Source organism: Phascolarctos cinereus, unplaced genomic scaffold (genome assembly GCF_003287225.1).
Source record: "Phascolarctos cinereus isolate Bilbo 61053 unplaced genomic scaffold, phaCin_HiC Scaffold_5;HRSCAF=322, whole genome shotgun sequence".
NCBI lineage: Eukaryota > Metazoa > Chordata > Mammalia > Diprotodontia > Phascolarctidae > Phascolarctos > Phascolarctos cinereus.
In genome coordinates, this window is record NW_027555958.1 from 37,785,366 (window position 1) to 37,810,266 (window position 24,901).

The 24,901-nt window shown below is 43.0% G+C and overlaps 1 protein-coding gene across 3 annotated transcripts in view; it reads left to right on the forward strand.

Annotated features, from left to right (window-relative positions):
• The window catches only part of TMEM98 (transmembrane protein 98), a 28,986-nt gene extending 13,207 nt beyond the window's left edge, over positions 1–15,779 (forward strand). For all 3 annotated transcript variants that reach the window (XM_020963336.2, XM_020963335.2, XM_020963337.2), the window contains 4 exons: positions 827–860; positions 1,972–2,087; positions 10,997–11,056; positions 12,881–15,779. In XM_020963336.2, coding sequence (XP_020818995.1) covers positions 827–860; positions 1,972–2,087; positions 10,997–11,056; positions 12,881–13,088 — 418 coding nt within the window. In that variant the 3' untranslated portion in view covers positions 13,089–15,779. The remainder of the gene's footprint in view (positions 1–826; positions 861–1,971; positions 2,088–10,996; positions 11,057–12,880) is intronic.
• Positions 15,780–24,901: the final 9,122 nt, after the last annotated feature.

Consider the following 24,901-nt stretch of genomic DNA (forward strand, 5'->3'; position numbering starts at 1 on the left):
TAGAAATGGTAATCATTATTATTGGTGGGAAACAGCAGTAGAAACAGGGTACTGGCTCTGAAGTCAGAGGACCTGGATTCAAGTCCCATGTCTGACATTCACTAGCTGTGTGACCTTGGGCAAGTCATTTAATTGCTGTTGGCCTCAGTTTCGTCATCTGGAGACAGCTATAACACCAACCTCCCAGGGTTGTTGTGAGGATGAAAAGATAATTCTGAAGTGCTTAGCATGATGCCTGGTACACAGTGAGCACTATATAAATAAACATTAGTGATGATGATGATAATAATAAAAGGGAAAAGACTTTATAAGCTCATTGGAGAGAGCCTGGATTTCTGGGAGGTGTTATGATGGGGCGGCTGGGAGGCGCTTCCATAGATAAGACCACCTGACCTTGGTCAATGAACTTATTCCATTTTGATTACGTGGGATTATTGCTGATAAGGGCAGCTAGGTGGTACAGTGGATGGAGTGCCAGGCCTAGATTCAGGAAGACTCATCTTCCTGAGCTCAAATCTGGCTTCATACACTTACTAAATATGTGATACTGGGCAAGTCACTTAACCCCATTTGCCTCAGTTTCTCCATCTGTCAAATGAGCTGGAGAAGGAAATGGCAAACCAGTCCAGTATCTTTGCCAAGAAAACCCTAAATGGGGTCATGAAGAGCCAGACACAACGAAACAACAGCAACAAATTGCTGATAAGGGAAATCTGGCTGAAAACCCTGTCCTTGGGTCAGAGGCAGGGGAGGCAAGGGTGCCTGCAGGGAGGGAGAAGGGAGGATGGCTTCTCTCTCAGTCACTGACAAGCTCTTTTTTCTCCAGGGGTCTCGTATCTCACTGCATTGCTATTCTGAAGGTAATCATTTCTCATTAGCAGATCCTGACCATCGTGACCTGCTTGCCATCCATGGGGGATAGCCTGGGGCAGGACCTTACTTTGTCTGGCTCTCTCAGAGGATACATTCAGTACTTTGGGTTGGAGGGTGGGGAATGGTTCTGCATGGAATGAGCTGAACTTGACTGGAATTGACAAAAATAACTCCAGGTCCATCTCCTCCCCTCCATCATGCAATGTTTCATCCGTTTGCCCTTATAAAGAAAAAAGATCTGCTCTCTTTGAAACCTCTGAGATAGAACATGGCAGAGTGACTCTGGACACAGCAGACCTAGGTTTAAATCCCACTTCTGGAAAGGATCAACTGTGTGACCTTGGGCAAGTCACCTCACTTCCCTAGACCTCAGCTTCTTCACCTGTGAAAAGAGTGGGTTGGACTAGATGGCCTCTGAGGGGTCTTCCAAGTCTAAACCTATGATCCCTGCTCTGTCACTAGCTGCCTGTGTGACCTTGGGTATATTAATTAACCTCTCTGGGCCTCAATTTTTCTCATCTGTAAAATGCGAGTATCAGATCAGAAGATGGGTTTTTCTACCGGTAGATCTAAGATTGTAGTTTTTTGCCCATCCCTTTCAACTCCCTAGCTCTGGGATGGAGGGGAGGGGGGGATTCAGGCATGGACTGGGCTCTTGGGCCTTATTGATTAGCTAATAGAATAGTTATGCCAGGGTCTTGAGAGAGTATAAGGTTGGGGGTGGGGGGGAGACGGTTTAGGGAAGCTTCTGCTGAAGGCAAAACCGTGGAAGAAAGATGAGGGTGAGGACTTTTCTACTAAGCTCTAAGGGGAAACTCAATCATATGATGTTTCTCAGTGTTTTTATTCCAGATTAGAGTTCTTTGATCCCAAATTCCAACGCTGATCTCTGATTGCCAACCCCACCCCCATCTCACTTTGCATTTGCTTCTTCCCTTTCCAGTAACATGCTGACTCCAAGTCTGGGGAACCAGGAAACCTAGCTAGAGGTTAGAGAACTAGCCTGGGTCTGCATTTGCTCCCCCAAAGGAAGACAGAGAGCCCTGAGAAGAGCAAGTCATTGTCATTTCGTAACTGCCTGCCTTCACTCTCCATCAGATCTGCCATACTCTGACGGAAAAACTTGTTGCCATGACAATGGGCTCAGGGGCAAAGATGAAGACTTCTGCCAGTGTCAGTGACATCATTGTAGTGGCCAAGAGGATTAGTCCCAGGTAAGAGAAACTGGCCATGTCTGTGTATGTGTATGTGGGTGTGTGTGTCTCCTGTGTGGAAGGGAAGGTCTGGGGGTGAAGAGGATGGGGACGGGGGATACATTTAACAGTTATTCACACTAATGGATGGGTATGTTGGTAAGAATGATACCCTTGTTCTCTTCCCCCTCCACCCAAATAAAACTCAGTAACAAAAATAGATTATCCATAATCCTTTATGTTACCTTTATGAATGCACGTTATGGTACCGTAGGAAAAGCATGAGACTTAGAGTCTGGAGACCAGGGTTCAAGTCCAGCTTCAGTGGCAGCAAGGCAGTACAGTAGATAGAGCCCTGAATGTTGGAGTCAGAAAGTTCTCACGCAGGTACTTACAAGTTAGGTGACCCTGGGCATCTTTGTCTGCCTCAGTTTCCTCATCTGTAAAATAAGATCATAATAGCATCTACCTCTAAGGTTGTTATGGGGAATCAAACAAGTAATATTTGTAGGGTGTTTTATAAGTATTTAAGGGCTATATAAATGTTCATTGTTATTTTAATCATATATTACATATAATAGATCATTACACATTATATTAAATATACTATAATCTATTATGCAACATGTTATTATATATGATATATACTATACATAATATTATACCCATATTATATAATATACAACATGCAAATTATGTATATGCATATATGTGATATATACATGTATATAGGTATGTTTACATACAGGTTGATATATACATACATGTATACAACCTATACATATATGTATACATTACATACACATATAATATTAAATGATGATAATTCTGACACCATATACCGGCCGTGCAACCTTGGCGGATTATTTAACTTCTCTGAAATGGAATTGAAAACACTTGGACTAGTTATATCATAGGAGTTTTATAAGGAAGGTGCTTTACAAACCTTAAAACACTGTATGCTCTGATTTTAAGACTCCCTCCCCCCAAATAGTAGATCTCAATTTATGATGTCCATCTTTGGCTAAATCAGTTGATCTTCCCTAAATACTTAGGAGGGCCTTACAGTCAATTTCAGGGGGAGAAACTCTCTGCAACAGTTCTGGCTGATTCATAGATGCCAATTTGTGATTAAACATTTTCCAAGATGGACACTGTATTGGGATGAATTGACCTCAGACAAGTCATTCAACCTTTCTGAGCCTCAGTTTCCTCATTTCTATAATGGGCTAGTAATACTTGTAATAGGTATCTCATAGGGTTGTTGTGAGGCTCCAATGAGCTAGAACAGTTTCTATTACATACATGATCTCATCTGATATCCACAGCAACCTTGTGACATAGGTCCTATTATTCCCATTATACAGATGAAGAAATTGAATTTGAGAAAGGACCTCTTTTACTATTATGTGACCTTGGCCTGGACCCTCTCTCATTCCCAGTTTCATCCTCTGTTAAATGGGGGTCATTGGGTGGGAAGAGGTTGGATTAGATCAGGTTAAGAATCTGAGGTCCAAATCTGGCCTCAGACCCTTGACACTTACTTGATACTTACTAGCTGTGTGACCCTGGGCAAGTCACTTAACCCTGATTGCCTTACCAAAAAAAAAAAAGAATCTGAGGTCCACAGACCTCCAAGGGATCCATGAACAGGTTTTAGGGGATCCTTGAACTTGAATGGGGTAAAATTACATCTCTATTTTGACACATCAGTTACTGAAATTTATCATCCCCTTCAATTATGAATTTAAACCTGGCTCCATTATTTCAAGAAGTGATGTATAGGTTCCACCAAACTGATTGAGAAAAGAGTCCATCACAAAAAAGATTAAGATCTCCCAGACTAGAGGCTCTTGAAGGTCTCTTTCAGCTCTAAATTTCATGATCCCAAGTGATTACGTACTTCTTTCTCCTCCTCTTTTCTCCCTGATACATCCCATACCGGATCTGCTTTGCTCTTCTCTTCTCCTGACTTTCAAGGAGATGAAAATGAATGGGTGGGACAGTGTCCAACACCAGATACTAACATATGAGAAATCTTCTCTGTCTCTACATTTGTTAACCTATGGGGTGACTTGACTGCCCTGGGCCTTAGTTTCCTCACCAGTCAGTCCAGTGAGGGGGTTAGACTGAATCACTTCTAGGTTCTCTTCCTGCTCTGAATCTATGCTCTCTGCTGCCTGCTTTAAGCTGGAAGGTCACCTACTATAACCTTTTCATTTTTCAGTTCAGGAAATTGAGGCACAGAGAGGCTAAGTGATTTATCCAAGATCTGCCAAGTGGCAGAGATAGGATTTGAACCTAGATTCTGTGACTATGGATAATCCCATGATACTATGTCAACTCTCTCTTGTCCATTCCCTCATTTGGGGTGGGGAAAGAGGAGTGTAGTCCCAATGTAACAGGAATTCCATATGCCCAATGCCAATTTAATCTCAGTAACCAATAATGCCCCTGATTTGCGCTTGGTATTTTGATGAAAAATGAAACCAGCTTCTTCCACGAAGTCTGGAAGTCTATGGTGGCACTGCCACCTAGTGGTCACCTTGTGAATGTGAGCCATGAAATGCTTTGCTAGTCCTGTTCTGTGTTGGTGGTGGTGCGTCACCTGTGCTTTCATGGGTGTGAGGAAGTTCCAGTGAGAAGCCTCCAGTGCAGACCAAGTGCTTTGCTGCTTAGAATCTCTGTTCGCCTCTTATAACTTAGCCCCCTTCTACCTTTCCACTTTATTTTATTTTATTTTGTTTTTTTGCTTTTTGGTGAGGCAGTTGGGGTTAAGTAACCTGCCCAGGGTCACACAGTTAGTGTCAGTGTCTGAGGCTGCCTTTCCAATCTTTTCACACATTACTCCCCACATGTATTCTTTGATCCAAACGACGCTGGCCTCCTGGCTGTTCCGTGAACAAGACCCTCCATCTCTCAGCTCTCTTCCCCATGCCTGGACTGCTCTCCCTCCTCTGCTGACTACTGACCTCTCTGGCTTCCTTTACGTCCCGACTAAAATCTTGCCTCCTACAGGAAGCCTTCTGAACCCCTCTTAATCCCAGTGCCTTCTATCTGTTAATTATTTTTTTTGGAATGTATGTCAGGATTTTCTTTTAAAAAATTTAAATATGTATTTTTGGTTACATTTAATTCCCAAGCTGTTTCTCTCCCTTCTCCCCAATCCCACACTGGAGAAGGCCGACATTTGACACAGATACATACACATGTGCACACACATGTGAAACTATGCAATACATAGTTCTATATATTAGTTCTTTCTCTGGAGGTGAGTAGCATCTTCTTTTGTGGGTCTTTTGCAGCTGATTTGAATTTGCTAATTGTTTCCTATTTGTCCTGTCTATAGTTGGCTTTGTATATATTTTGTATGCATTGGTCTATATTGATCGTCTCCCCCCTGATATGTAAGCTCAGTGAGGGCAGGGACTGTCTTTTGCTTCTTTTTATGTCCCTAGCACTTAGTGCCTGGGACATAGTAGGTGCTTAATAAATGTTTCTCTATCGATTAATGGACTGATTGACTCTTACACAGTTGCCTGGGCACTGAGAAGTTGTCATCTTACCCAGGTTCACACAATCAGTATGTGACACAGGGTGACTCCAACTCAGAAATCTTTCTGGCTCTGAGACCACCTCTCTATCCTCTAAGGCTTCTGGCCTCTCTGCTTTCTACTTTCCCAGAGGTAGGGAAGCCCCAGCTCCTGGAAAAGAGGCAGAATTCTGTATTTCAGCATTCTATGTGAGCTCCAGAAGTTCATTTAATCTTCTGGCCCTTGAGAGATTGGATAATACAATTGAGAGATTTGGTGTCAGGAAGACTGACTAACTCATGATGACCAAGTTTTCAAGCAGTCAGCAACATTGACTGGCACTACAGTAAGTAGTGCTGTGGGAGGAATGTAATAGAATTAGCCTGACTGTAAGGTCTTGGGGAGGGGAGGTGACCATAGAGATGCCAAGTAAGGGCCTGGTGACTCTAAGAAGGAAAGGAAAAAGGAGACACACTTCTGCCTTCCCTTTTGGTGTTGCTCATGGGTGTAAGCAGAGGTAGGGAACCTGCGGCCTTGAGGACACATGTGGCCCTCTAGGTCCTCAAGTGTGGCCCTTTGACTAAGAGTATAAGTCTCTCACCTATGCTGGCCTAGATGGACACTGCACCATAACTGTAATGTACAGACAAAGTCAACCATGGGATTCCAAGCTGAAGGAAAGTAATAGTTGATTTGCTCCAACCCCATCTTTGTCCTTTTGCCCCTGACCCTGGAGACTCAGCTTTGTACAATCTAGACACTGCTCACTTATTTCTTAGTGACACTTCTTCTCAGGGATAGATGACCCTCCCAACCCCAACCCTAGCTCTGCTTAAGCAGGCCAGGCAAATTTCTGAAATACCAATCCATTGGCAGATAATAATAGGAGCTAATAATGGCATCTGTATAGTGCTTTAGGGTTTGCAAAGCACTTTGCAATATGACCTCATTTCCTCCTCACAACAGTCCTGGGAAGTAACAACTATTATTATCCTCATTTTCCAGATGAGAAAAGGAGGTAGACAAAGGTTAAGTGACTTGTGCCTGGTCATGCAGCTAGTAAGTATCTGAGGGTGAATTTGAATTCAAGTCTTCCTGACTCCTGACTCATTCATTGCACCACCTTGGAATTTAGGGTTAGGTTAGCTGACAGACGTGCTATGCTGGGGGATATCTGTGGTGCCTAAAGCTGGGATTGGGTTAGTGAAGAGCTCAGAGGCTGACTGCTGCTCTCTTGATCTTCCGTCATCCCCTTAAGAAAAGCAGAGGATACAATGGCAAGTTCCCTATATATCTTTTTCTGCCTTCGTTCATATACTTATAGCTCTAGAGCTGAAAAGGACCTCAGGCACCATCCAATCCAATTGCCTTCATTTTACAAATGAGGAAACTGAGGCCCAGGGAAGTGAAGGGCCTTATAGGGACATAGAGCGAGAGCTGGAAAGGACCTCAAAAGCTGTCTAGTCCAACTAACTTCATTTTACAAATGGTGAAACCGAGGCACATGGAAATAAAGCGATTTGCCCCAGGTCACATAGGCTGTAAGCATCAGGGCAAAGATCTGAACTGACATCATCGGACTCTTTCTTCTTCACCGATCCCTTCCCTCTTCTTCCTGTTGCTCAATTCCTCATTCCTCACCTCTCTTATTTCTGTGTACTCCAAGGACTGTGTTTATCTTTTGTCAGATCCAGGCAGAGTGGAGTCAGATTTGAAAGCACACAAAGAAAGTGAGGGGCTGACTATCCTCACTTCTAATTTTCTCAGAGGACAGTCCCAACAGGCTGGCTTGAGGGCTTTCTTACTCACCAGCTCAACAACTCCTGGAAAACATCTGAGTGGAATTCTTCCTCAAACGCTTCTTGGAAATTGAACAATAAATCTTTCCTGCTTCCTCTCTAACTAGTCACCAGGGTGACTGGGAGCAGGGCCTAGAGTTAAACCATGCCCCAAAGGCAGAATAGACAGCATTCATTTATTGAACCCATTTTATTTTTAAATTGAACCCAATATCTGAACTCAAAGAACCATCAACTGATTTGAAAGAGGATTTAACTTATACTGAAGCCTGGTACAGTGAAAAGAGAAATGCCCATTGAATCAGAGGATCTAAATGGGTCTAAATCTCCCTGCTCCGTGTTTACTACTCATGTGATGTTGGTCAAGCCACTTAGCTGCTCCTGGGGCCTCAGTTTCTTTAAATGTATAATAGGGGTGTGTTTGGACTAAATGAGTTCCAAGGTCCCTGCCAGCTCTAGATCGACGGTCCTTTTTGTTGTTCAGTCATGTCCGACTCTTCATGATCCTATGGACCATAGGACGCCAGGCCCTTCTGTCCTCCACTGTCTTCCGAAGTCCATCCAGGCTCCTGTTCATTGCTACCATGACACTATCCATCCATCTCATTCTCTGCCATCCCCTTTTCCTTTTGCCTTCAAGGCTGATTTGATGGTCTCAGTTCCCTTTAGTGCAGAATGCAGCTCTTCCATGCCCAAGAGGTGCTGCGGTCAAAAAATTCCTGACTTTATAGATCATTGATTTAGAAATGAACTTTACAGCTTGCCTGGCCCACCCCTCCTCTTCATTTTACATTTGAGTAAACTGCGGCCCATTCAGATTCGTAGGTTCTTGTATTTAGAGCTTGAAGGGGCCTTAAGGTCATCTAGTCCAACCTCTTACTTGCCAAGGACATATAGGAAGTAATTAGCAGAGCTGGGATTGTTTGTTTATAGTTGTCAGGGCCCTTAGAGGCCATGGAATCTACCTCTCCCTTCTCATACTTTACATATAAGGAGACTAAGGCCCAGAGCAGTGAGATGATTGGTCAGAGATTGCATAGCTATCAAATAATGGAACCAGAATTTGAACCCAGACCCTCTGGTTCCACATCTGATACTCTTTCCACCATACTGCATTCTCTCCAAGTGCAAGTTTGTTGGAGCCTGGCGATGACCCCCCCTCAACCCTGTTAGGCTGGTTTTTGGGTGACAGGCACACAATCCAAAGATCACTGGCCCATACTCAAAGCTTGTTGGCAGAATAGGACCATCCAGAGCTGGCATAGCTTCAGAGCAGAGGACCAGGGTAGCCTGGCTACCAATGGGGAGGCATCCAAGTAGGACATCAGTGGGTCAGGTCAAAGTTCAGAACAAAGCAAAACCAGGACACTGAAATAGTATTTGAAGTGAACCTTAGCAGATACTTCCCTTTATAGGAGTAGCCTCTGGTCTTGTGATCCTGCCTCCAACAGAACCCCCAAAGATATGTCTTGAATTAGTGGTATGTTGAAAAGGACGTTGGCTTTGGATTCAGAAGACCTAGCTTCAAATCCTGGCTTTTGCTTTTTTACTTACATTACCTAGGATCAGTCATCTTATTTCTTTGGACCTCAGTTTCTCCGGGTGGTTAATGAAAGAGTTGGAGTTGGTGATCGTTAAGCTTCCTTCAAATTTTACATTTGATTAAGCACTTACTATGTACAAAGTCGTAGGAGCACAGATTTATAGCAGAAGGGACTTTGGAGGCCTTTCAGTAAATGGCAAGTAGCAGAGTCCCAAGAGCTAAAATACAAAAGAGTGAGGGATTGAGCAATAGCAAGAAGGGAAAAAGGTAATGAATTGGAAAGAGTCAGAGGACAGTTCAAATTCTTCTTCTGATGCAAAACCCTTTATTCCCCTGGGCCAAATAGCCCCTTGTTTTATAAATGAAGAAACTAAGGCTCAGAGAGGTTGTTTTGCTCAGGGTCACACAGATAAGAAGTGTCAGAGGTGAGCTTGGCCTTGTGGATAGTTGGAATAGTGAAGGGAGCTTCCACACTGGGATCTCTCTCTCTTTTTTTGGTGAGGCAATCAGGGTCAAATGACTTGCCCAGGGTCACACAGCTAGTAAGTTTCAAGTGTCTGAGGCTAGATTTGAACTCAGGTTCTCCTGATTCCAAGGCCAGAGCTCTATTCACTGTGCCATCTAGCTGCCCCCTGGGAGCTCTTTTTGCTACTAAAACCTTGGGTCTGGGTCACTTCCCCTTCCTATGCCCTGCAAATAAAAAGAAATACAAGATAATGCTATGGGATCATAGAATGAAAGCTGAAAGAGATTTCAGATGTCATCTATTCGAACCTCATTTTATAGATTAAAAAAGCCTAAGTGGTGAAGTGACTTGCCCAGGGTCACACAGATAATGAGGGTGAGGTTTAGGACTTGAACCCAGGTCTTTCTGCTGCCAAACTCAATGCTCTTCCCTTTGGCTAGCTCTGCCTCAGCAAAGGTGCTTGGGAAAGATAGAATGAGCATCATCATAAAAGCTGCCATTTATATTGCGTTTCACGTAAACATGATCTCATTTCATCCTCATAATAACCTTGTGACATAGGTGCTATTACTATCGCCGTTTTACAGATAAGCCTCCTCTGAAATGACTTTGTATGTATTTTTTATTATATATCTCTATGTATCTATGTATCTATGTATCTATGTATCTATGTATCTATGTATCTATGTATCTATGTATCTATGTATCTATCTATCTATCTATCTATCTATCTATCTATCTATCTATCTATCTATGTATCTATCTGTGTATCTATCTATGTATCTATGTATCTATCTATCTATCTATGTATCTATCTGTGTATCTATCTATGTATCTATGTATCTATCTATCTATCTATGTATCTATCTGTGTATCTATCTATGTATCTATGTATCTATGTATCTATCTATCTCTGTATCTCTGTATCTCTGTATGTATGTATGTATGTATGTATGTATGTATGTATGTATGTATCTATCTATCTATCTATCTATCTATGTATCTATCTATGTATCTCTCTATGTATCTATGTATGCATGTATGTATGTATATATGTATGTATGTATCTATCTATCTATGTATCTCTCTATGTATCTATGTATCTATGTATGTATGTATGCATCTATCTATCTATCTATCTATCTATCTATCTATCTATCTATCTATCTATCTATGTATCTATCTATGTATCTCTCTATGTATGTATGTATGTACGTATGTATCTATCTATCTATCTATCTATCTATCTATCTATCTATCTATCTATCTATCTATCTATGTATCTCTCTATGTATCTATGTATCTATGTATCTATGTATGTATGTATGTATGTATGTATGTATGTATGTATCTATCTATCTATCTATCTATCTATCTATCTATCTATCTATCTATCTCTATGTGCATGTTGTTATCGTAATAGATTGTAAGCACCTTGAGGGCAAGACACTGTTGGTTTTTGTCTTTGTAGCACCCATGCCTTGCACAGTGCCTCACCTATAGCAGGTACTTGATGCAGGCTTTTTGGTTGAACTTCAAAGTTAATAGCATGTTTACAAAACACTTACAAAATGTTTTTCTCTTCACAGGGTGGATGATGTTGTGAGATCAATGTACCCTCCGCTGGACCCCAAGCTTCTGGATGCCCGGTGAGGAGGCACATCATGACCCGGGCCATTTGCCTAAGGTGGAGGGGGCGGTGTGTGAAATAGACATTCAGGAAGTTGGGTGGTGAGTGAGCCAGTGAATCAACTACCCAGTAATCAAGCAGCTGACTGGTCAGTCATACAGTAACCTCTGTTCTTCCTAGGGCTGGGTCTTTCCATGGGAGGTAGTGAGACCCTATAGTGACTGTCATACTCTTGACCTTGAGTCACAAGGGAGCTCCTTCTGGCCATGTCCCAACAACAGGAATGACATCTTATTACATTCCTAAGGCTCTACCTGGATCCCATAGGGCTAGAGCTGGTTTTCGGAATTTGGAGTAGCATTTATTAAGTTTGGGCTCGTGCACGTTCCAAACCTCCTAGGGGCTAACCAGTCATCTTGTTCACCCCTAAGGGTGAGATAATACCATTCTAGGGTCCTTGGAAGTAAACAGAGCCAGTCTTAGGTTTTAGGTTTCAATCTCTAAAAATAGGCTAGATCATGTCCTTACCCCCAAACACTCCAATACTTCGTCAACCCACAACTTAGCACAGTCTTGGGTTGTTTATTAATTAATAAGTGTTTATGGATTGATTGATTGAACCTCATTGGCCACTCCACAGACACCAAAGGCTTGCCTCCCTTGGTTCTGGCTGTTGTCCAGCTGACAGTCTTTGGCGTATGGTTATAGGATGATAGCTTTACAGCTGGGAGGGATCTCAGAGGACATCAAGTCTAACCTCTTCATTTTAGAGATGGGGAAACTGAGGCTCAGAGAGGTTGACTCGCCCAGGGTCACACAGGCAGTAAGTCAAACTCAGATCTGGTAATTCCAAGTTTAGTACTCATTCCACTGTACCATACTTCTTCCCTTTTGGACCAGGACTAGAGTTTGATCAGGTCAACACCAGATGGTGGTAGTAACTGTTTCTCTCATGTTTGTCCTCTCCCATACCCACCGTTGTTATTGTTCAGTCATTTCAGTCATGTCTGACTCTCCGTGACCCCATTTGGGGTTTTCTTGGCAGAGATACTGGAGTGGTTTGTCATTTCCTTTTCCAGCTTATTTTACAGATGAGGAAACTGAGGCAAACAGGGTTGAGTGACTTGCCCAGGGTCACACAGCTAGTAAGTGTCAGAGGCCAGATTTGAACTCATGAAGATGAGTTTTTCTGCCTCCAGCTCTGGCACCCTATCCACTTTCCACCTAGTTGCCCGCTATGAGGCCCAAAGCTAGGCACTTCCCCATTCTGGCATCCCCCAGGCTTCATGTACGGCTGACTCCAGGTGGAAGCATGCAACATGTACCTCGCTTTCATCCTTCTGCAACATGTATAAATTGATTTTTAAACCATGAAATCCTAATTTTTTCCCCATTGACTTGTCGTGACCTCTTCAGAGATGCTTCATCTTCATTTTTTGATGGATCTTCAGGATACAATGCTGGATTCAGAGTCAAAGGACCTGAGTTCAAATCCCAGGCTCTACCACTTACTTCTATGGACAAGTCAAGAGAGGCAGCAAAGTGGTACCATGGATTTGAGTATTGAGTTGAAGTCAGAAAGATCTGCATTCAAATCCTTCCTCAGACATTTACTAATCAGGTGACCCTGGGCGAGTCACTTCAATTTCCTTATCTATAAAATGGGGATAATAATAGCACTTACCTCCCAGAGTTATTTTGAAGACTCATTAAGTTAATGTATATAAAACACTTTGTAAACCTTAAGGCTCAATATAAATACTAGCTAATAGCAACAGCAGTAGCAGTAATAGTAATCTCACCTCTCTTAGGAGGGTAACCTGATCCTGTGGTTTTTTTCCAGTACAACTGCCCTCCTTCTGTCTGTCAGTCACCTGGTGCTGGTGACCAGGAATGCGTGCCACCTGACTGGGGGTCTGGATTGGATTGACCAGTCACTGTCAGCAGCTGAGGAGCACATGGAAGTCCTCCGGGAGGCAGCTTTGGCCTCTGAGCCAGAGAGGGGCCTCCCAGGCGCCGAGGGCTTCCTACAAGAGCAGTCTGCCATCTAGCCATGACTCGCTGGCCACAAAGGGGCAGACCTCTGGCACTCCGGTGAATCTGCAGTCTTCTTTTTTTTTTCTGTAGGATTAATTGGCTTGCTCAGCTCCCAAGTGAAGCTATTTGTGCATAGATGAGTAGGGCAGCATGACCCACTGGCCTCGCAGCTACAGTGGCCATTCAGTGGCAACATGTCATAGAGGTTCCAGCATCTGACTTTGACCGACACTTTTAGGGCTTGAACACTCTAGCAGTGATCATTTCCTCTTGGGCTCCATGCCTACACATTGGATACACTGCTACCAGCTGGATAGTCATACCTTGGCAGTAGCCTGCTGGTCTGCACAGTTTGGTTTTTGTTTTCTAGGTCTAGTTAACTGAGTTACATTAATTATAACATATAATCCCAGAAATAGGAGAGGGGCTCCTTTCTGTCCAGAGATGTGTTTGGAGAATAACAAAAGAATAAGTTGGCCAGAGGGGTGTGGGTGAATAATTCTCAGTCAATGAGCCTTGGGGGACTCAGAATGGAAACTTGAAGACCTTGATGTCTCAAGGACATATAATGGAGAAAAATGGCTAGAAAAGAGGCTTTGGAGCCAGGAAGATCTGGGTTCAAGACCCACCTCTGACATGCTGGCAGGGTGACTTTGGGCAAATCATTTAACATCTCAGTCCCCATCCCCAAGCCCCTCTCTGGCAGCTCTCTAAGATTAGAAATTCCAAAGCATTTTCCAACCTGCTTTGGGAGAGGGAATTCCCTATATCAGTGAAAGAGGAAAGGGGACAAACATTCATTAAGCACCTACTATGTGTCCATGATTCTGCTAAGTAATCTGTATCAATGAAATCTTAGGCTCAGTTAAAAAACCTTATTCAAAACCACTAAAACAAGCAATTTATCAAGACAGGCAAGCCATTTGCAGTCATGGGCATGACCCATCTTTGCCTGCTCTGCTCAAATATTAAGAGGAGAGGAATCTCTTCTCCCCAGTCACCCTGAATACCTATCTTAAAGCTGAGCTTCTGAGGACCTTGCCCCTGCTCAGAAATCTACGTGAAGGTAGAAAAGGCAGAGTCACATCATCTCTCTGGCCCTCAATTTCTTTCTCTGTAATATGAAAGGAATTGGACTAGATGGCCTCTAAGGTTCCTTCCAGCTCAAAATCTATTATCCTGTAAGTCACTTAGCCTTCCTGGGCCTCAGTTTTCCCATCTGTATGATGGGGAGGTTGGACCAGATGGCCTTTATTTTCAGATTTGTAATCTCATCAGTTATTTAGCCTTCCTGGACCTCAGTTTCTTTCTCTTTAAATTGAAAAGGCTAGATCAGACAGCCTGTGAGGTCCTTTCCAATTTTAAAACTGTGAGATACTGTTCTAAAACAATTGATGCAATTCAGGAACATTCAGGGCTCCCCCTCTTTCCTGAGATCTATTTGGCAAATGACAAAGGGTCAGCTGATGTGAGGGGTGTGGGTACTTCTCAAGCACTGAGCCTTCAGAATTGAAACTGGAAGACGTTGATGTCTCAATATTTATGGCCATTTTATGGGACAGTGCACATTCCCAGGGCTGCTTAGAGCCTGTTTTCTGCCCTTGGGGGGAAAAGAAGGCATTTCCTTAACTCCCCACTCCCTGCCTGGGGGACAGAACTGGTTCTGTACCAAACTCTACTATTAAAGAGATGAATCCATCTCTTTGATGTCTTGGCCCTAGGCTGAGTTGTGGAGACTAAGACCTGATTCTGGGAGATAAAGGCAATTTTGGTGCCTTCTTCAATGCACCCAAAGGCCATAGTGTCCTGGCGTTTCAGTGGGGAAGTCACATTTTTAGGTGATGGGAACTTGCAGGCTGGTCCATTGTTGAGGCTAGGGGAGGCCTTTGGTTGGGGAGAGGGAAGGAGAGAGGGAAGGAGAAATGGAAGATCCCTTATGGTCATCCATGTAATACAGACTAACAAGTTACTCAGATTCCTATTGGGGAGCTAGGGATCAGGGGAGGAAGGCTGGATTTCAGCATACACAGAGCTAAGAGATGCCTTTCAAGCTTAGATGAGACCCTTATTGATTTGAGTTCCTAAGATCTTCACTTCAGAGACATCTATTTCTGGCTTTCTGAAGCTCAGGAATAGTAGGATCAACTTGTGGTGATAAGGCCAGTCAGTCCTGGGAAAACTGTAACACTGAATTGGATGGTGGCCCCTTTCTATTACTTCTCAATTAGATACTTAGATCTCTCTTATTTTGTTCCGGCCCCCGTCAAAATATATACTCAGGAAATATCCAAAACTCACTTTAGCTACAGTGTAAATGATTGCTATCAGATGATCCAAGGGCCTCTCATTTTCATTTTAAAAGAGATCAGATCCTTAAACTAAGAAAATGAAGGTCTGACGTGGAATTTCAATCTTTAGCCAGTTAGTGGAAGAATTTTTTTTGGGGGGTGTCTTTCCAGTGGCCTGGAAATCACCCCACAGCCCACAAGCATCATACCTGTGGCATCCACACGTAAGGTCTGAGTGCCGACATAACCAAGCCCATATTGACTCACAATTGGAAGGGCCCTTTTTTCTCCAGATGTGTTGACCCTCACTCTCCAGATGTTGCTTCCTTGCGCTCCCTGCTGCTGAGTAGTTTTGCTTTCATTTTATGTGTTGAACAAGTAGAAATCACTCAATAAAATGGATGCTCATGAATGACAGATGAGAACTAAAGTCTGTTGACTCTTCTATCCAGACCCCTTGGGAACTGGATTCAGGAGATCCCTTCCTGCAGCTAGGGAGGGGTTGACTTCAACCTGAGGATTTGCCTGTGAACTAACCAACTTCCTGGAGGTGACTTCTCTTCTTGAGAGGCTCTGTGCTACCAGCTTAAAAGAGGTGGAGGGAAAGGTTTTATGTAGGTTGCCAACATCACAGCTGTCCACTAGGACAGTTTTATAGCCCTTTGGGCATAGTTCCAAATTGCTTTCCAGAATGGTTGGATCATTTCACAACTCCACCAACAATGCATTAATGTTCCAATTTTCCCACATTTTCTCCAACATTTATCATTTTCCTGTTTTGTCATGTTAGCTAATCTGATAGGTGTGATATGGTACCTCAGATTTGTTTTGATTTGCATTTCTCTAATCAATAGTAATCTAGAGCATTTTTTCATGTGACTATAGATAGCTTTAATTTCTTCATCTGAAAACTACCTGTTCATACCCTTTATCTGTGAGAGGCACGGTGACTGGTGTTATAGACCTCAGAGCCAAGAAAACCTGGGTTCAAATCCCTTCTCTGACATATACTGTTTTTGTGACCCCAGGCAATTGCCTTAATCTCTTATAACTCTTAGGTAACTCTCCTAAGGCTAAGAGTTGCAGACCTGCTTTGATAAAGGGAATTTCCTCATCTGGAAATTCTCTATCTCAGAGAAATCACACATCTGGTCTTGGTACACATATGTGTACATGTTCCTATCCCACATCTCTGTCTGTGTACTGTTCCTCTTCAACATCTGTAATACACCGTGAACTTTTAGAGGGCAAGGAAAGTTTTCTGTTTTGTCTTTGCATACCAGTAAATAGATTGATGAAGAAGTAGATCTTCTGGGAGGTAGATAAGGGAGTCATAGAATGTTAGAGCTGAAGTACACCTCAGAGATGAGTCATTCTCTAAATTGTCAGTCAATTAACATTTATTGAGTGCATACTGTATACCAGGCACTGTGCTGAGCCATGGAAATATAAAGAAAGGCAAAAACCAGTCTCGACTCTCAGGGAGCCCACAGGCTAATGGAGATGATGACATGCAAAATGACAACATAACTATGTACATGTAAGCTATATAGGGGATAAATTTGAGATAATTAACACAAGGCAGGCAGTTGGGAGAGACTTCTTGTAGAAAGTGGGACTTATAGCTGAGATTTGAAGGAAGCTAAGGGGCAGATAAGGAGGAAGAGAACTCCAGGCAAGGGGGACAGCCAGTGGAAAGGCTTGGAGTAGGAGAGATTGGAGTGTTCTGGGTGAGGAATCACAAGGAGGTCAGTGTCACCGGATCACAGAATACAGGAGGAGGTATAAGGTGATAAAGACTGGAAAGATAGGAAGGGCCCAGATTATGGAAGGCTTCATGCACCAAATAGAGGATTTTATTTTTGATCCTAGAGGTCATAGAGGATGACTTTTGCATTTGAGTAGATGGAGTAGGGAGAGGCTTGAGGCAAGGAGATCATCTAGCAGGCTATTGCAGTACTGGAGGTATGAGGTGACAAGGACCTGCACCAGGATATGGCAATGCCAAAGACGAGAAGAGGGGCATCTATGAGAGATACTACAAAGATAGAAGCAACAAGACTTGGCCACTGATTGGATACGGGAAGGGAGTGAGTGAGAAGTAGAGGATGACACCTAGGTGCCAGCCAGGGTTACTGGGAAAACGGTGGCGGGTAGCTAGCCCTGGAGTCAGGAGGACCTGAGTTCAGATCTGGCCTCAGATACTTACCAGCTGTATGACCCTGGGCAAGTCGCTTAACCCTGATTGCCTCCAAAACCCCAAAACAAAACAAAAACAAACCCAAAACAAAAGAAAGTTAGGAAGAGGGGAGGGTTTGGTAAGAAAGATGAATTCGATTTTGGACATGTTGGGTTTAACTCTATACGACATCCAGTTCAAGCTATCTGATAGACAGTTGGAGATGCTGTGTGAGGTGAGTGGAGAGATTAGAATGGGACAAGCAGATGAAGATCCAGCTGTGTAGAGATGCCCATCTGCCGTCTACTAGGAATTCTTGACCTGGGGTTCGGGGAGGGTCCATGGATGGGTTTCAAGAAATTTTAGAACTTGGATCAGAAAAAAACAATAGCATCTCTATTTTCACTAACGTCTAACTAAAATTTAACATTTCCTTCAAATATAAATGAACAGCAGTCAACAAAACATGATTCTGATGAGGGATCCATGGGCTTCACCAGACTGCTAATGGGGTTCATGACACACAAACCTAAAGAACCCTTGACTAATCCATCCTCTTCTTTTGACAGAAGAGGAAACTGAAGCAAGATCAGATGAATGATTCCTCTGAGGTTTTATAGAAAGAACTATAGGAGATTAGCATGCCAAAAGGCAGTTCCTGGGGTCTGGAGCAGAAAGGGGCTTTAGAGAATGCTTACCGAGAATGGTTAATAGATTAGCTAGAGATTGCTCCCAGGTAGCAAAACCATAACTGGAGGGCATTGAATGAAAAGGCAAGGAATTTGAAGTCTGGTAGGTAAGACAAGCTTGAAGGAGTTCTGTTTTTTTTTTTTATCCATTTTGGGAAATGAAGTCTGTCTTGTGATCCTATCCTCCTCATCATCTTTGCTAGCATTTGTATAGCACCTTAAAGTTTGTAATGCGCTTTACAAATATCATCTCCTTTGAAACTCACAACAACTTTAGCAGGTAAGTACCACCAGGGTTAATTACACAACTAACAAATATTTGAGGTTGGATTTTTTTTTTGGAGGTAATTGGGTTAAGTGACTTGCCCAGGGTCGCACAGCTAGTAAGTGTCTGAGGCCAGATTTTAACTTGGGTCCTCCTGACTTCAGGACCCATGCTGTATCTACTGTACCACCTAGCTGTCTCTTGAGGTTGAATTTGAACTCATGTCTTGCTGACTCCAAGCCTGATGCTCTATTCCCTGTTCCACTTAGTTGTCTTATCTCTTATGCCCTTAGAATTTTATTATTGTTCAGCCTGGTCTGACTCATCTTGGATGTTGTATAAAGACTGTTGGGAGGAGACAAGGTCCTGGAGACTTGGGGACAGCAGTTAAGTCTTAAGGGGCACACCCAACATTGAAATCAGAGGTTTCAAGGGGATCCCCAGCCCCAGTTCAGAGCTGGTACTTCTCTCTAACCTATAAAGTCAAGGCCAACCACAGAGACCAGGATCCCTTCCCTGCCTACTCTCCACTCCCCAGCTCCATTCTAGTCCCTTGTTAGGCTAATAAAGAACTCCCTTCCCACCCCTTGATAACTGAATTTTTTTCTTCCCTTTCCCTTCTATCCCTCTCTTTCTTGCCCCCCTCTCAGTTTTCCATCCAATCCTTTTTTCGGGGGGGGGCCTAGGTAATGGGGTTAAGTGATTTGCCCAGGGTCACACAGCTAGTAAGTGTCAAGTGTCTGGGGCTGGATTTGAACTCAGGTCCTCCTGACTCTAGAACCGGTACTCTATCTACTGCATCACGTAGATGCCCCCATTCCTTATGTTTTAACACTTCCTACTTCTCACTCCCAACTCCCAGTGTTCTTCAACCTATCCCAGAAACAGGATCCAGTAGAGGTAATTGCCCCAGGATGCAATGTGGTGTACTAGATTTTGCATTAGTCTTGGAGTCAGGAAGACCTGGATTCAAATCCTGTCTCGGACACTTTCTGGTTGTGTGATTCTAGGCAAGGATCATAAATTCTCCAACTGTGTGACTCTGGGCATCACTTAAATTCTCCAAACCTCAATTTCTCCACCTATAACAAGATAGGGTTTGCCTTAGTGACCTTAAAAGTCCCTTCCAGCTTTAAATCTATGATCCTATGACCTCTAGTTTCACTTAGCCTTGGGGGAGGCAGAGATCCAATCACATGGTCCATTTTAGTATAGAAAAGGAATGTGTGCAAGTGCACATGGACACATTTCACCTCCGCATGGAATGAGCGGTTTTAAGTTACTACTCCCAGTTTGCTACAGCACATTCTTGCCCTTTCAAGGGGGTTAGTTTCAGAGTTGCAAGGGACCTCAGAACATCAGGTTCAGCCCCACCCCTTCTTATGTCACAGATGTGCAAAGTGAGGCCCAAAGGTTTGCCCAAGGTTAGTTAACTCCTGAGATAGTACTTGAACCCAGGTCCAGGGCTTTTTCCACTGGACCTCAGTGAAGGTTAATCTCTGCATTCTGCATCTTGATAGAAGGTGAGTTTCTGGAAAGAGAGGAGTCTGTTTTTGGAGGGGCATGGTTTGGGAGAAAGGGCTTGTTAGACTCCTGTGTGCCTTTCCTACCTCTTTAGAATAAGAAAATCAGAGTGTTTGAGGTGGAGTTAGAGTGAGATGGTATGGCACCCCCATTTTATAGATGAATCCCAGAGAGAGAAAGTAACTCAACCAAGATTACACAATGGATTACTTTCAGAATTAAGACTAGAACCCCAAGTATCTGTGTCCCATCTTATAGCCCCCTCCCCAGTAAAAACCTCACCCTGTTGTAGGGACCATATTAATTGGCTACTATCCAATACAAATCTATTTTTATTTTTTTCTTTAAAAAAAAGTAAAGCTATATAAGTATAAAGAAAAAAATAAAAATAGATTTGTATTGCAACTTTTTGCTTTTGTTGCCTAAAATTTCCCCTATATCTTCCCTCTCCTCCTGCAAAGAGCCATCTTATATAACAAAACTTTTTTCAGAGAAAAAAGAAAGCAAGAAGAGAACATGAATTCCTTCCTTCCTTCCTTCCTTCCTTCCTTCCTTCCTTCCTTCCTTCCTTCCTTCCTTCCTTCTTTCTTTCTTTCTTTCTTTCTTTCTTTCTTTCTTTCTTTCTTTCTTTCTTTCTTTCTTTCTTTCTTTCTTTCTTTCTTTCTTTCTTTCTTTCTCTCTTTCTTTCTTTCTCTCTTTCTCTCTCTCTTTCTCTCTCTCTTTCTCTCTTTCTCTCTCTCTCTCTCTCTTTCTTTCTTTCTCTCTTTCTCTCTCTCTTTCTCTCTCTCTTTCTCTCTTTCTCTCTCTCTCTCTCTCTCTCTTTCTCTCTCTCTCTCTCTCTTTCTCTCTTTCTCTCTTTCTCTCTTTCTCTCTTTCTTTCTTTCTTTCTTTCTTTCTTTCTTTCTTTCTTTCTTTCTTTCTTTCTTTCTTTCTTTCTTTCTTTCTTTCTTTCTTTCTTTCTTTCTTTCTTTCTCCTTCCTTCCTTCCTTCCTTCCTTCCTCCTCCTTCCTTCCTTCCTTCCTTCCTTCCTTCCTTTCTTTCTTTCTTTCTTTCTTTCTTTCTTTCTTTCTTTCTTTCTTTCTTTCTTTCTTTCTTTCTTTCTTTCTTTCTTTCTTTCTTTCTTTTCTCTACCAATCACTATCTTGGAGCCCCTGAAAAGGAGGGAGCATGCCTAAGAGCCATCAGAGACAGGACTTTTCTGACTACGGGACCTCCCCATTCCTTTCTCTAGCCCCCCCACAATACCTCTTAATAAGTCTTTTTTAGACACATAAGTCTTGTCTGTGGGTTTTATCTTTCTCCTTCTCTGTTACATATACTGAGTTACTACATAATCACTCATTGGATGAGGCCTTTGTTGCTAAATTTTGGAATTAAAGAGGATAGGAAGAATTGATCAAGTCCCTTCAAACTCACACAAAGGACCAAAGATCTAGAGCTGAAGGGGCCCCCAGAGGCCATCAGTTCAAACCCTCATTTTACAGATGAGGAAACTGAGGCCCAAGGTCATATGGATAGTGAACATCAGAGACAAGATGTGAACCCAGGTCCTCTGACTGGGGAGGCAGTGCTTTTTCTGTGATAGGACTCACAGTAATTGTAAAGGCTGCCCTGAGTGGACCTATTTTTTTTTATTTTTAAAATAAATTTGTATTGATATCCTTTGTTTTTACAGCACTTACATTTCCCAATTCATTCCGCCTTCTCCTGCCATGGGACAATTTCCTTTAACAAAGAAGAAAGAAGACAAAAACAGTTGAGCAAAACTAACCAGTACATAGAAAAAATCTAACGTCATCTGTCGTTTTCCATTTCTGCAAAGAAGGAAGCAAGGTGCCTTCTCCTAACTTATCTCTTCTTTGGGTCCAAGCTTGTTTGGATATTATAACTTTAAGCATTCAGTTTCAGTTGTTTTAAGAAATAGTTTTCAGAGTGGCATTCTTCTTAACATTCAGATTACTTGAGTGTTTTCTTTTTTCTTCCCCTGCATGTATATCAGTCCTATTGATGGGGCTAGGATCTAGACTCCAGAAAGGAAAATCCCTGGACCTTCCCACATGGCCAAATCTCTGAGTGGCCCTAATTAACACCTACTTCCTGGATCATGCTCTGGTGACTGCTTGTAGTGTTCCTGTCTTGAGTGACTTAGCTAGGAATGGAGCCAGGAGCATCTGGGTAGGGATGTGGTCATGGCCCCCTGGGAACCCTGTGCAAACCTGAATAGAGCCTTCTGGGCCTGATTGCGGAGGGCAATGGTATAGGAGAAAACTGAAGCTTGGGAGCTGGGAGTAGGTGAGGTGGGTGAAGGTGGGCAGGGGAAGAGTCTCTGTTCAGTTTCCCTTTCTGAGGCACTTGAGAGTTCTTTCTCCACTGTGCCTCTGGGAATCTCAGGACTTTCTCTGCAAGGAACTCACAGGAACAGGGGAGGCATCTACTAACTAACCAGACATCAGAGTGAATGATTTCCCTCTCTGGCCTGTGACTGCCCTCAGGGCCAACAGTTTTTCCCAGGAGGCAGCAATGAGGCCCATTGAGAGGCCAGCAGTAGGACTGTATTCTTCTCCTCAGGGCAATTGGGATATGGCTTGACCACCCACACACACTGGACACCATTCTATCAATGTGCTTTGCTCAGTCCTCTGACATTTGATATTTCAGCAAGGGGGTATTGTAGGGGATGGGAAGTTCTGGAGAGAGGAGAGAATTCTGATCCCCAAAAGTCATTGATATGAATAACATTGAATTCTCTCCCTCTCTGTGTTTTTATGTGCATTTCCCTCCAAGAAAACAAATAAAAAATAACAAAACACCCTCAACAAAACCTCTCTTCTTCCTGCCTAAATAGCTACCCCTCCAAGAGAATAAATGAATTTTCTGTGTCTCTAATATAATAGCTTATTCTCTTGCCATGCTTCCAGATTGCTGTCCTCTCTCCATGGCTCCCATATGATTGGATGTAGGTGCTTTCATTTCCTTTTCTACTTCTTCCTTAACATTATTCATTCAGGAACTTATTGATAAATCATCAGTAACAATTTTACATTTTGCAAAATCTTGTGACAATATAATCCCATTTGATGCTCACAGTGACCTGCAACCTAATGATTTGTCATCATCATCATCATCATCATCATCCCCGTTTTTCTGATGACCAACCTGAAACAGAGAGAGGAATGACTTGTCTAAGGTCTCATCACTAGGCACTGGAAGAGTCAGTACTGGAATCCAGGTGGTGAATAGAAGCTGACACGTCTATAGCTGTTCTAAGATCTATAAAACGCTTTAGGTACATCTCTCATTGCATCTTCCCAACAACTCTGTAAAGTCAGTGCATTCTTATTATTACAGATGAGAAAATGGAAGTCTAGGTAGTTTATCAGTCACGTGCCCAGCATCAGAGGTGGGATTCAAACCCAGGTCTGTTCTGACGCCAAGTACAGTGTTCTCTCCATTATATCAATCAATCAATTAATCAACAAGTGTATATTAAGCTCTTACTATGTGCTGGGCATTGTCCTAGGAGCTTGGAATAGAATATGAATGGAATGAAAATGATACAGTCTTTGTATTCAGGGAGCCTATAATCTATTGGGGAGAGAAAATGTACATAGGTAGATATAACAACAACAACAATGACCAGCATTTATGTAGTGCTTTAAGGTTTTCAAAGCACTTTACATCTATTATCTCATTTGATTTTCATAGGAATCCTCAAAGTAGGTACATTTATTATTGCCATTTTACAGATGAGGAAACTGAGGCTGAGATAGTTTAAGTGACTTGCCCAGGTTCACACAGCTGGCAAGTGTCTGTCCTGATTCCAAGTCCCACTTTCTATCCATTATACTATGTAGCTGCCTATACCTCCTTGGGACTCAGTTTTTTTATTTGTTAAATGAAGAGGTTGGATTCAATGACCTCTAAGTCCCTCCCTTCCAGTTCTAGATCTGGGATCCCATGATCTCTCACAGGACTCCTTCCCCTCCCTCCCCAACTGTAACATCTGCTCTTGACCACTTCTTGCTTAGAGGCTAGTAGAGCTAGGAGACAAATTGAAGTTAGCCCAAGTTGCTTTTCTATTTGTACCTTTAACACTTAACTCAGTGTCTTGAACATAGTAAGCACCTAAAAATGTGTGTTCTTTTTTCCTTTCCTTTCCTTTCCTTTCCTTTCCTTTCCTTTCCTTTCCTTTCCTTTCCTTTCCTTTCCTTTCCTTTCCTTTCCTTTCCTTTCCTTTCCTTTCCTTTCCTTTCCTTTCCTTTCCTTCCTTTCCTTTCCTTCCTTTCCTTTCCTTTCCTTTCCTTTCCTTTCCTTCCCTTTCCTTTCCTTCCCTTCCCTTTCCTTTCCTTTCCTTCCTTTCCTTCCCTTCCCTTCCTTCCCTTCCCTTCCCTTCCCTTCCCTTCCCTTCCCTTCCCTTCCCTTCCCTTCCCTTCCCTTCTTCCCTTCCCTTCCCTCCCTTCCCTTCCCTTCCCTTCCCTTCCCTTCCCTTCCCTTCCCTTCCCTTCCCTTCCCTTCCTTCCCTTCCCTTCCCTTCCCTTCCTTCCCTTCCCTTCCCTTCCCTTCCCTTCCCTTCCTTCCCTTCCCTTCCCTTCCCTTCCCTTCCCTTCCCTTCCCTTCCCTTCCCTTCCCTTCCCTTCCCTTCCCTTCCCTTCCCTTCCCTTCCTTTCTTTCCTTTCCTTTCCTTTCCTTTCCTTTCCTTTCCTTTCTTCTCCCTCCCTCCCTCCCTCCCTCCCTCCCTCCTCCCTCCTCCCTCCCTCCTTTCCTTCCTTCTTTCCTTCCTTCCTTCCTTCCTTCCTTCCTTCCTTCCTTCCTTCCTTCCTTCCTTCCTTCCTTCCTTCCTTCCTTCCTCCTTCCTTCCTTCCTTCCTTCCTTCCTTCCCATT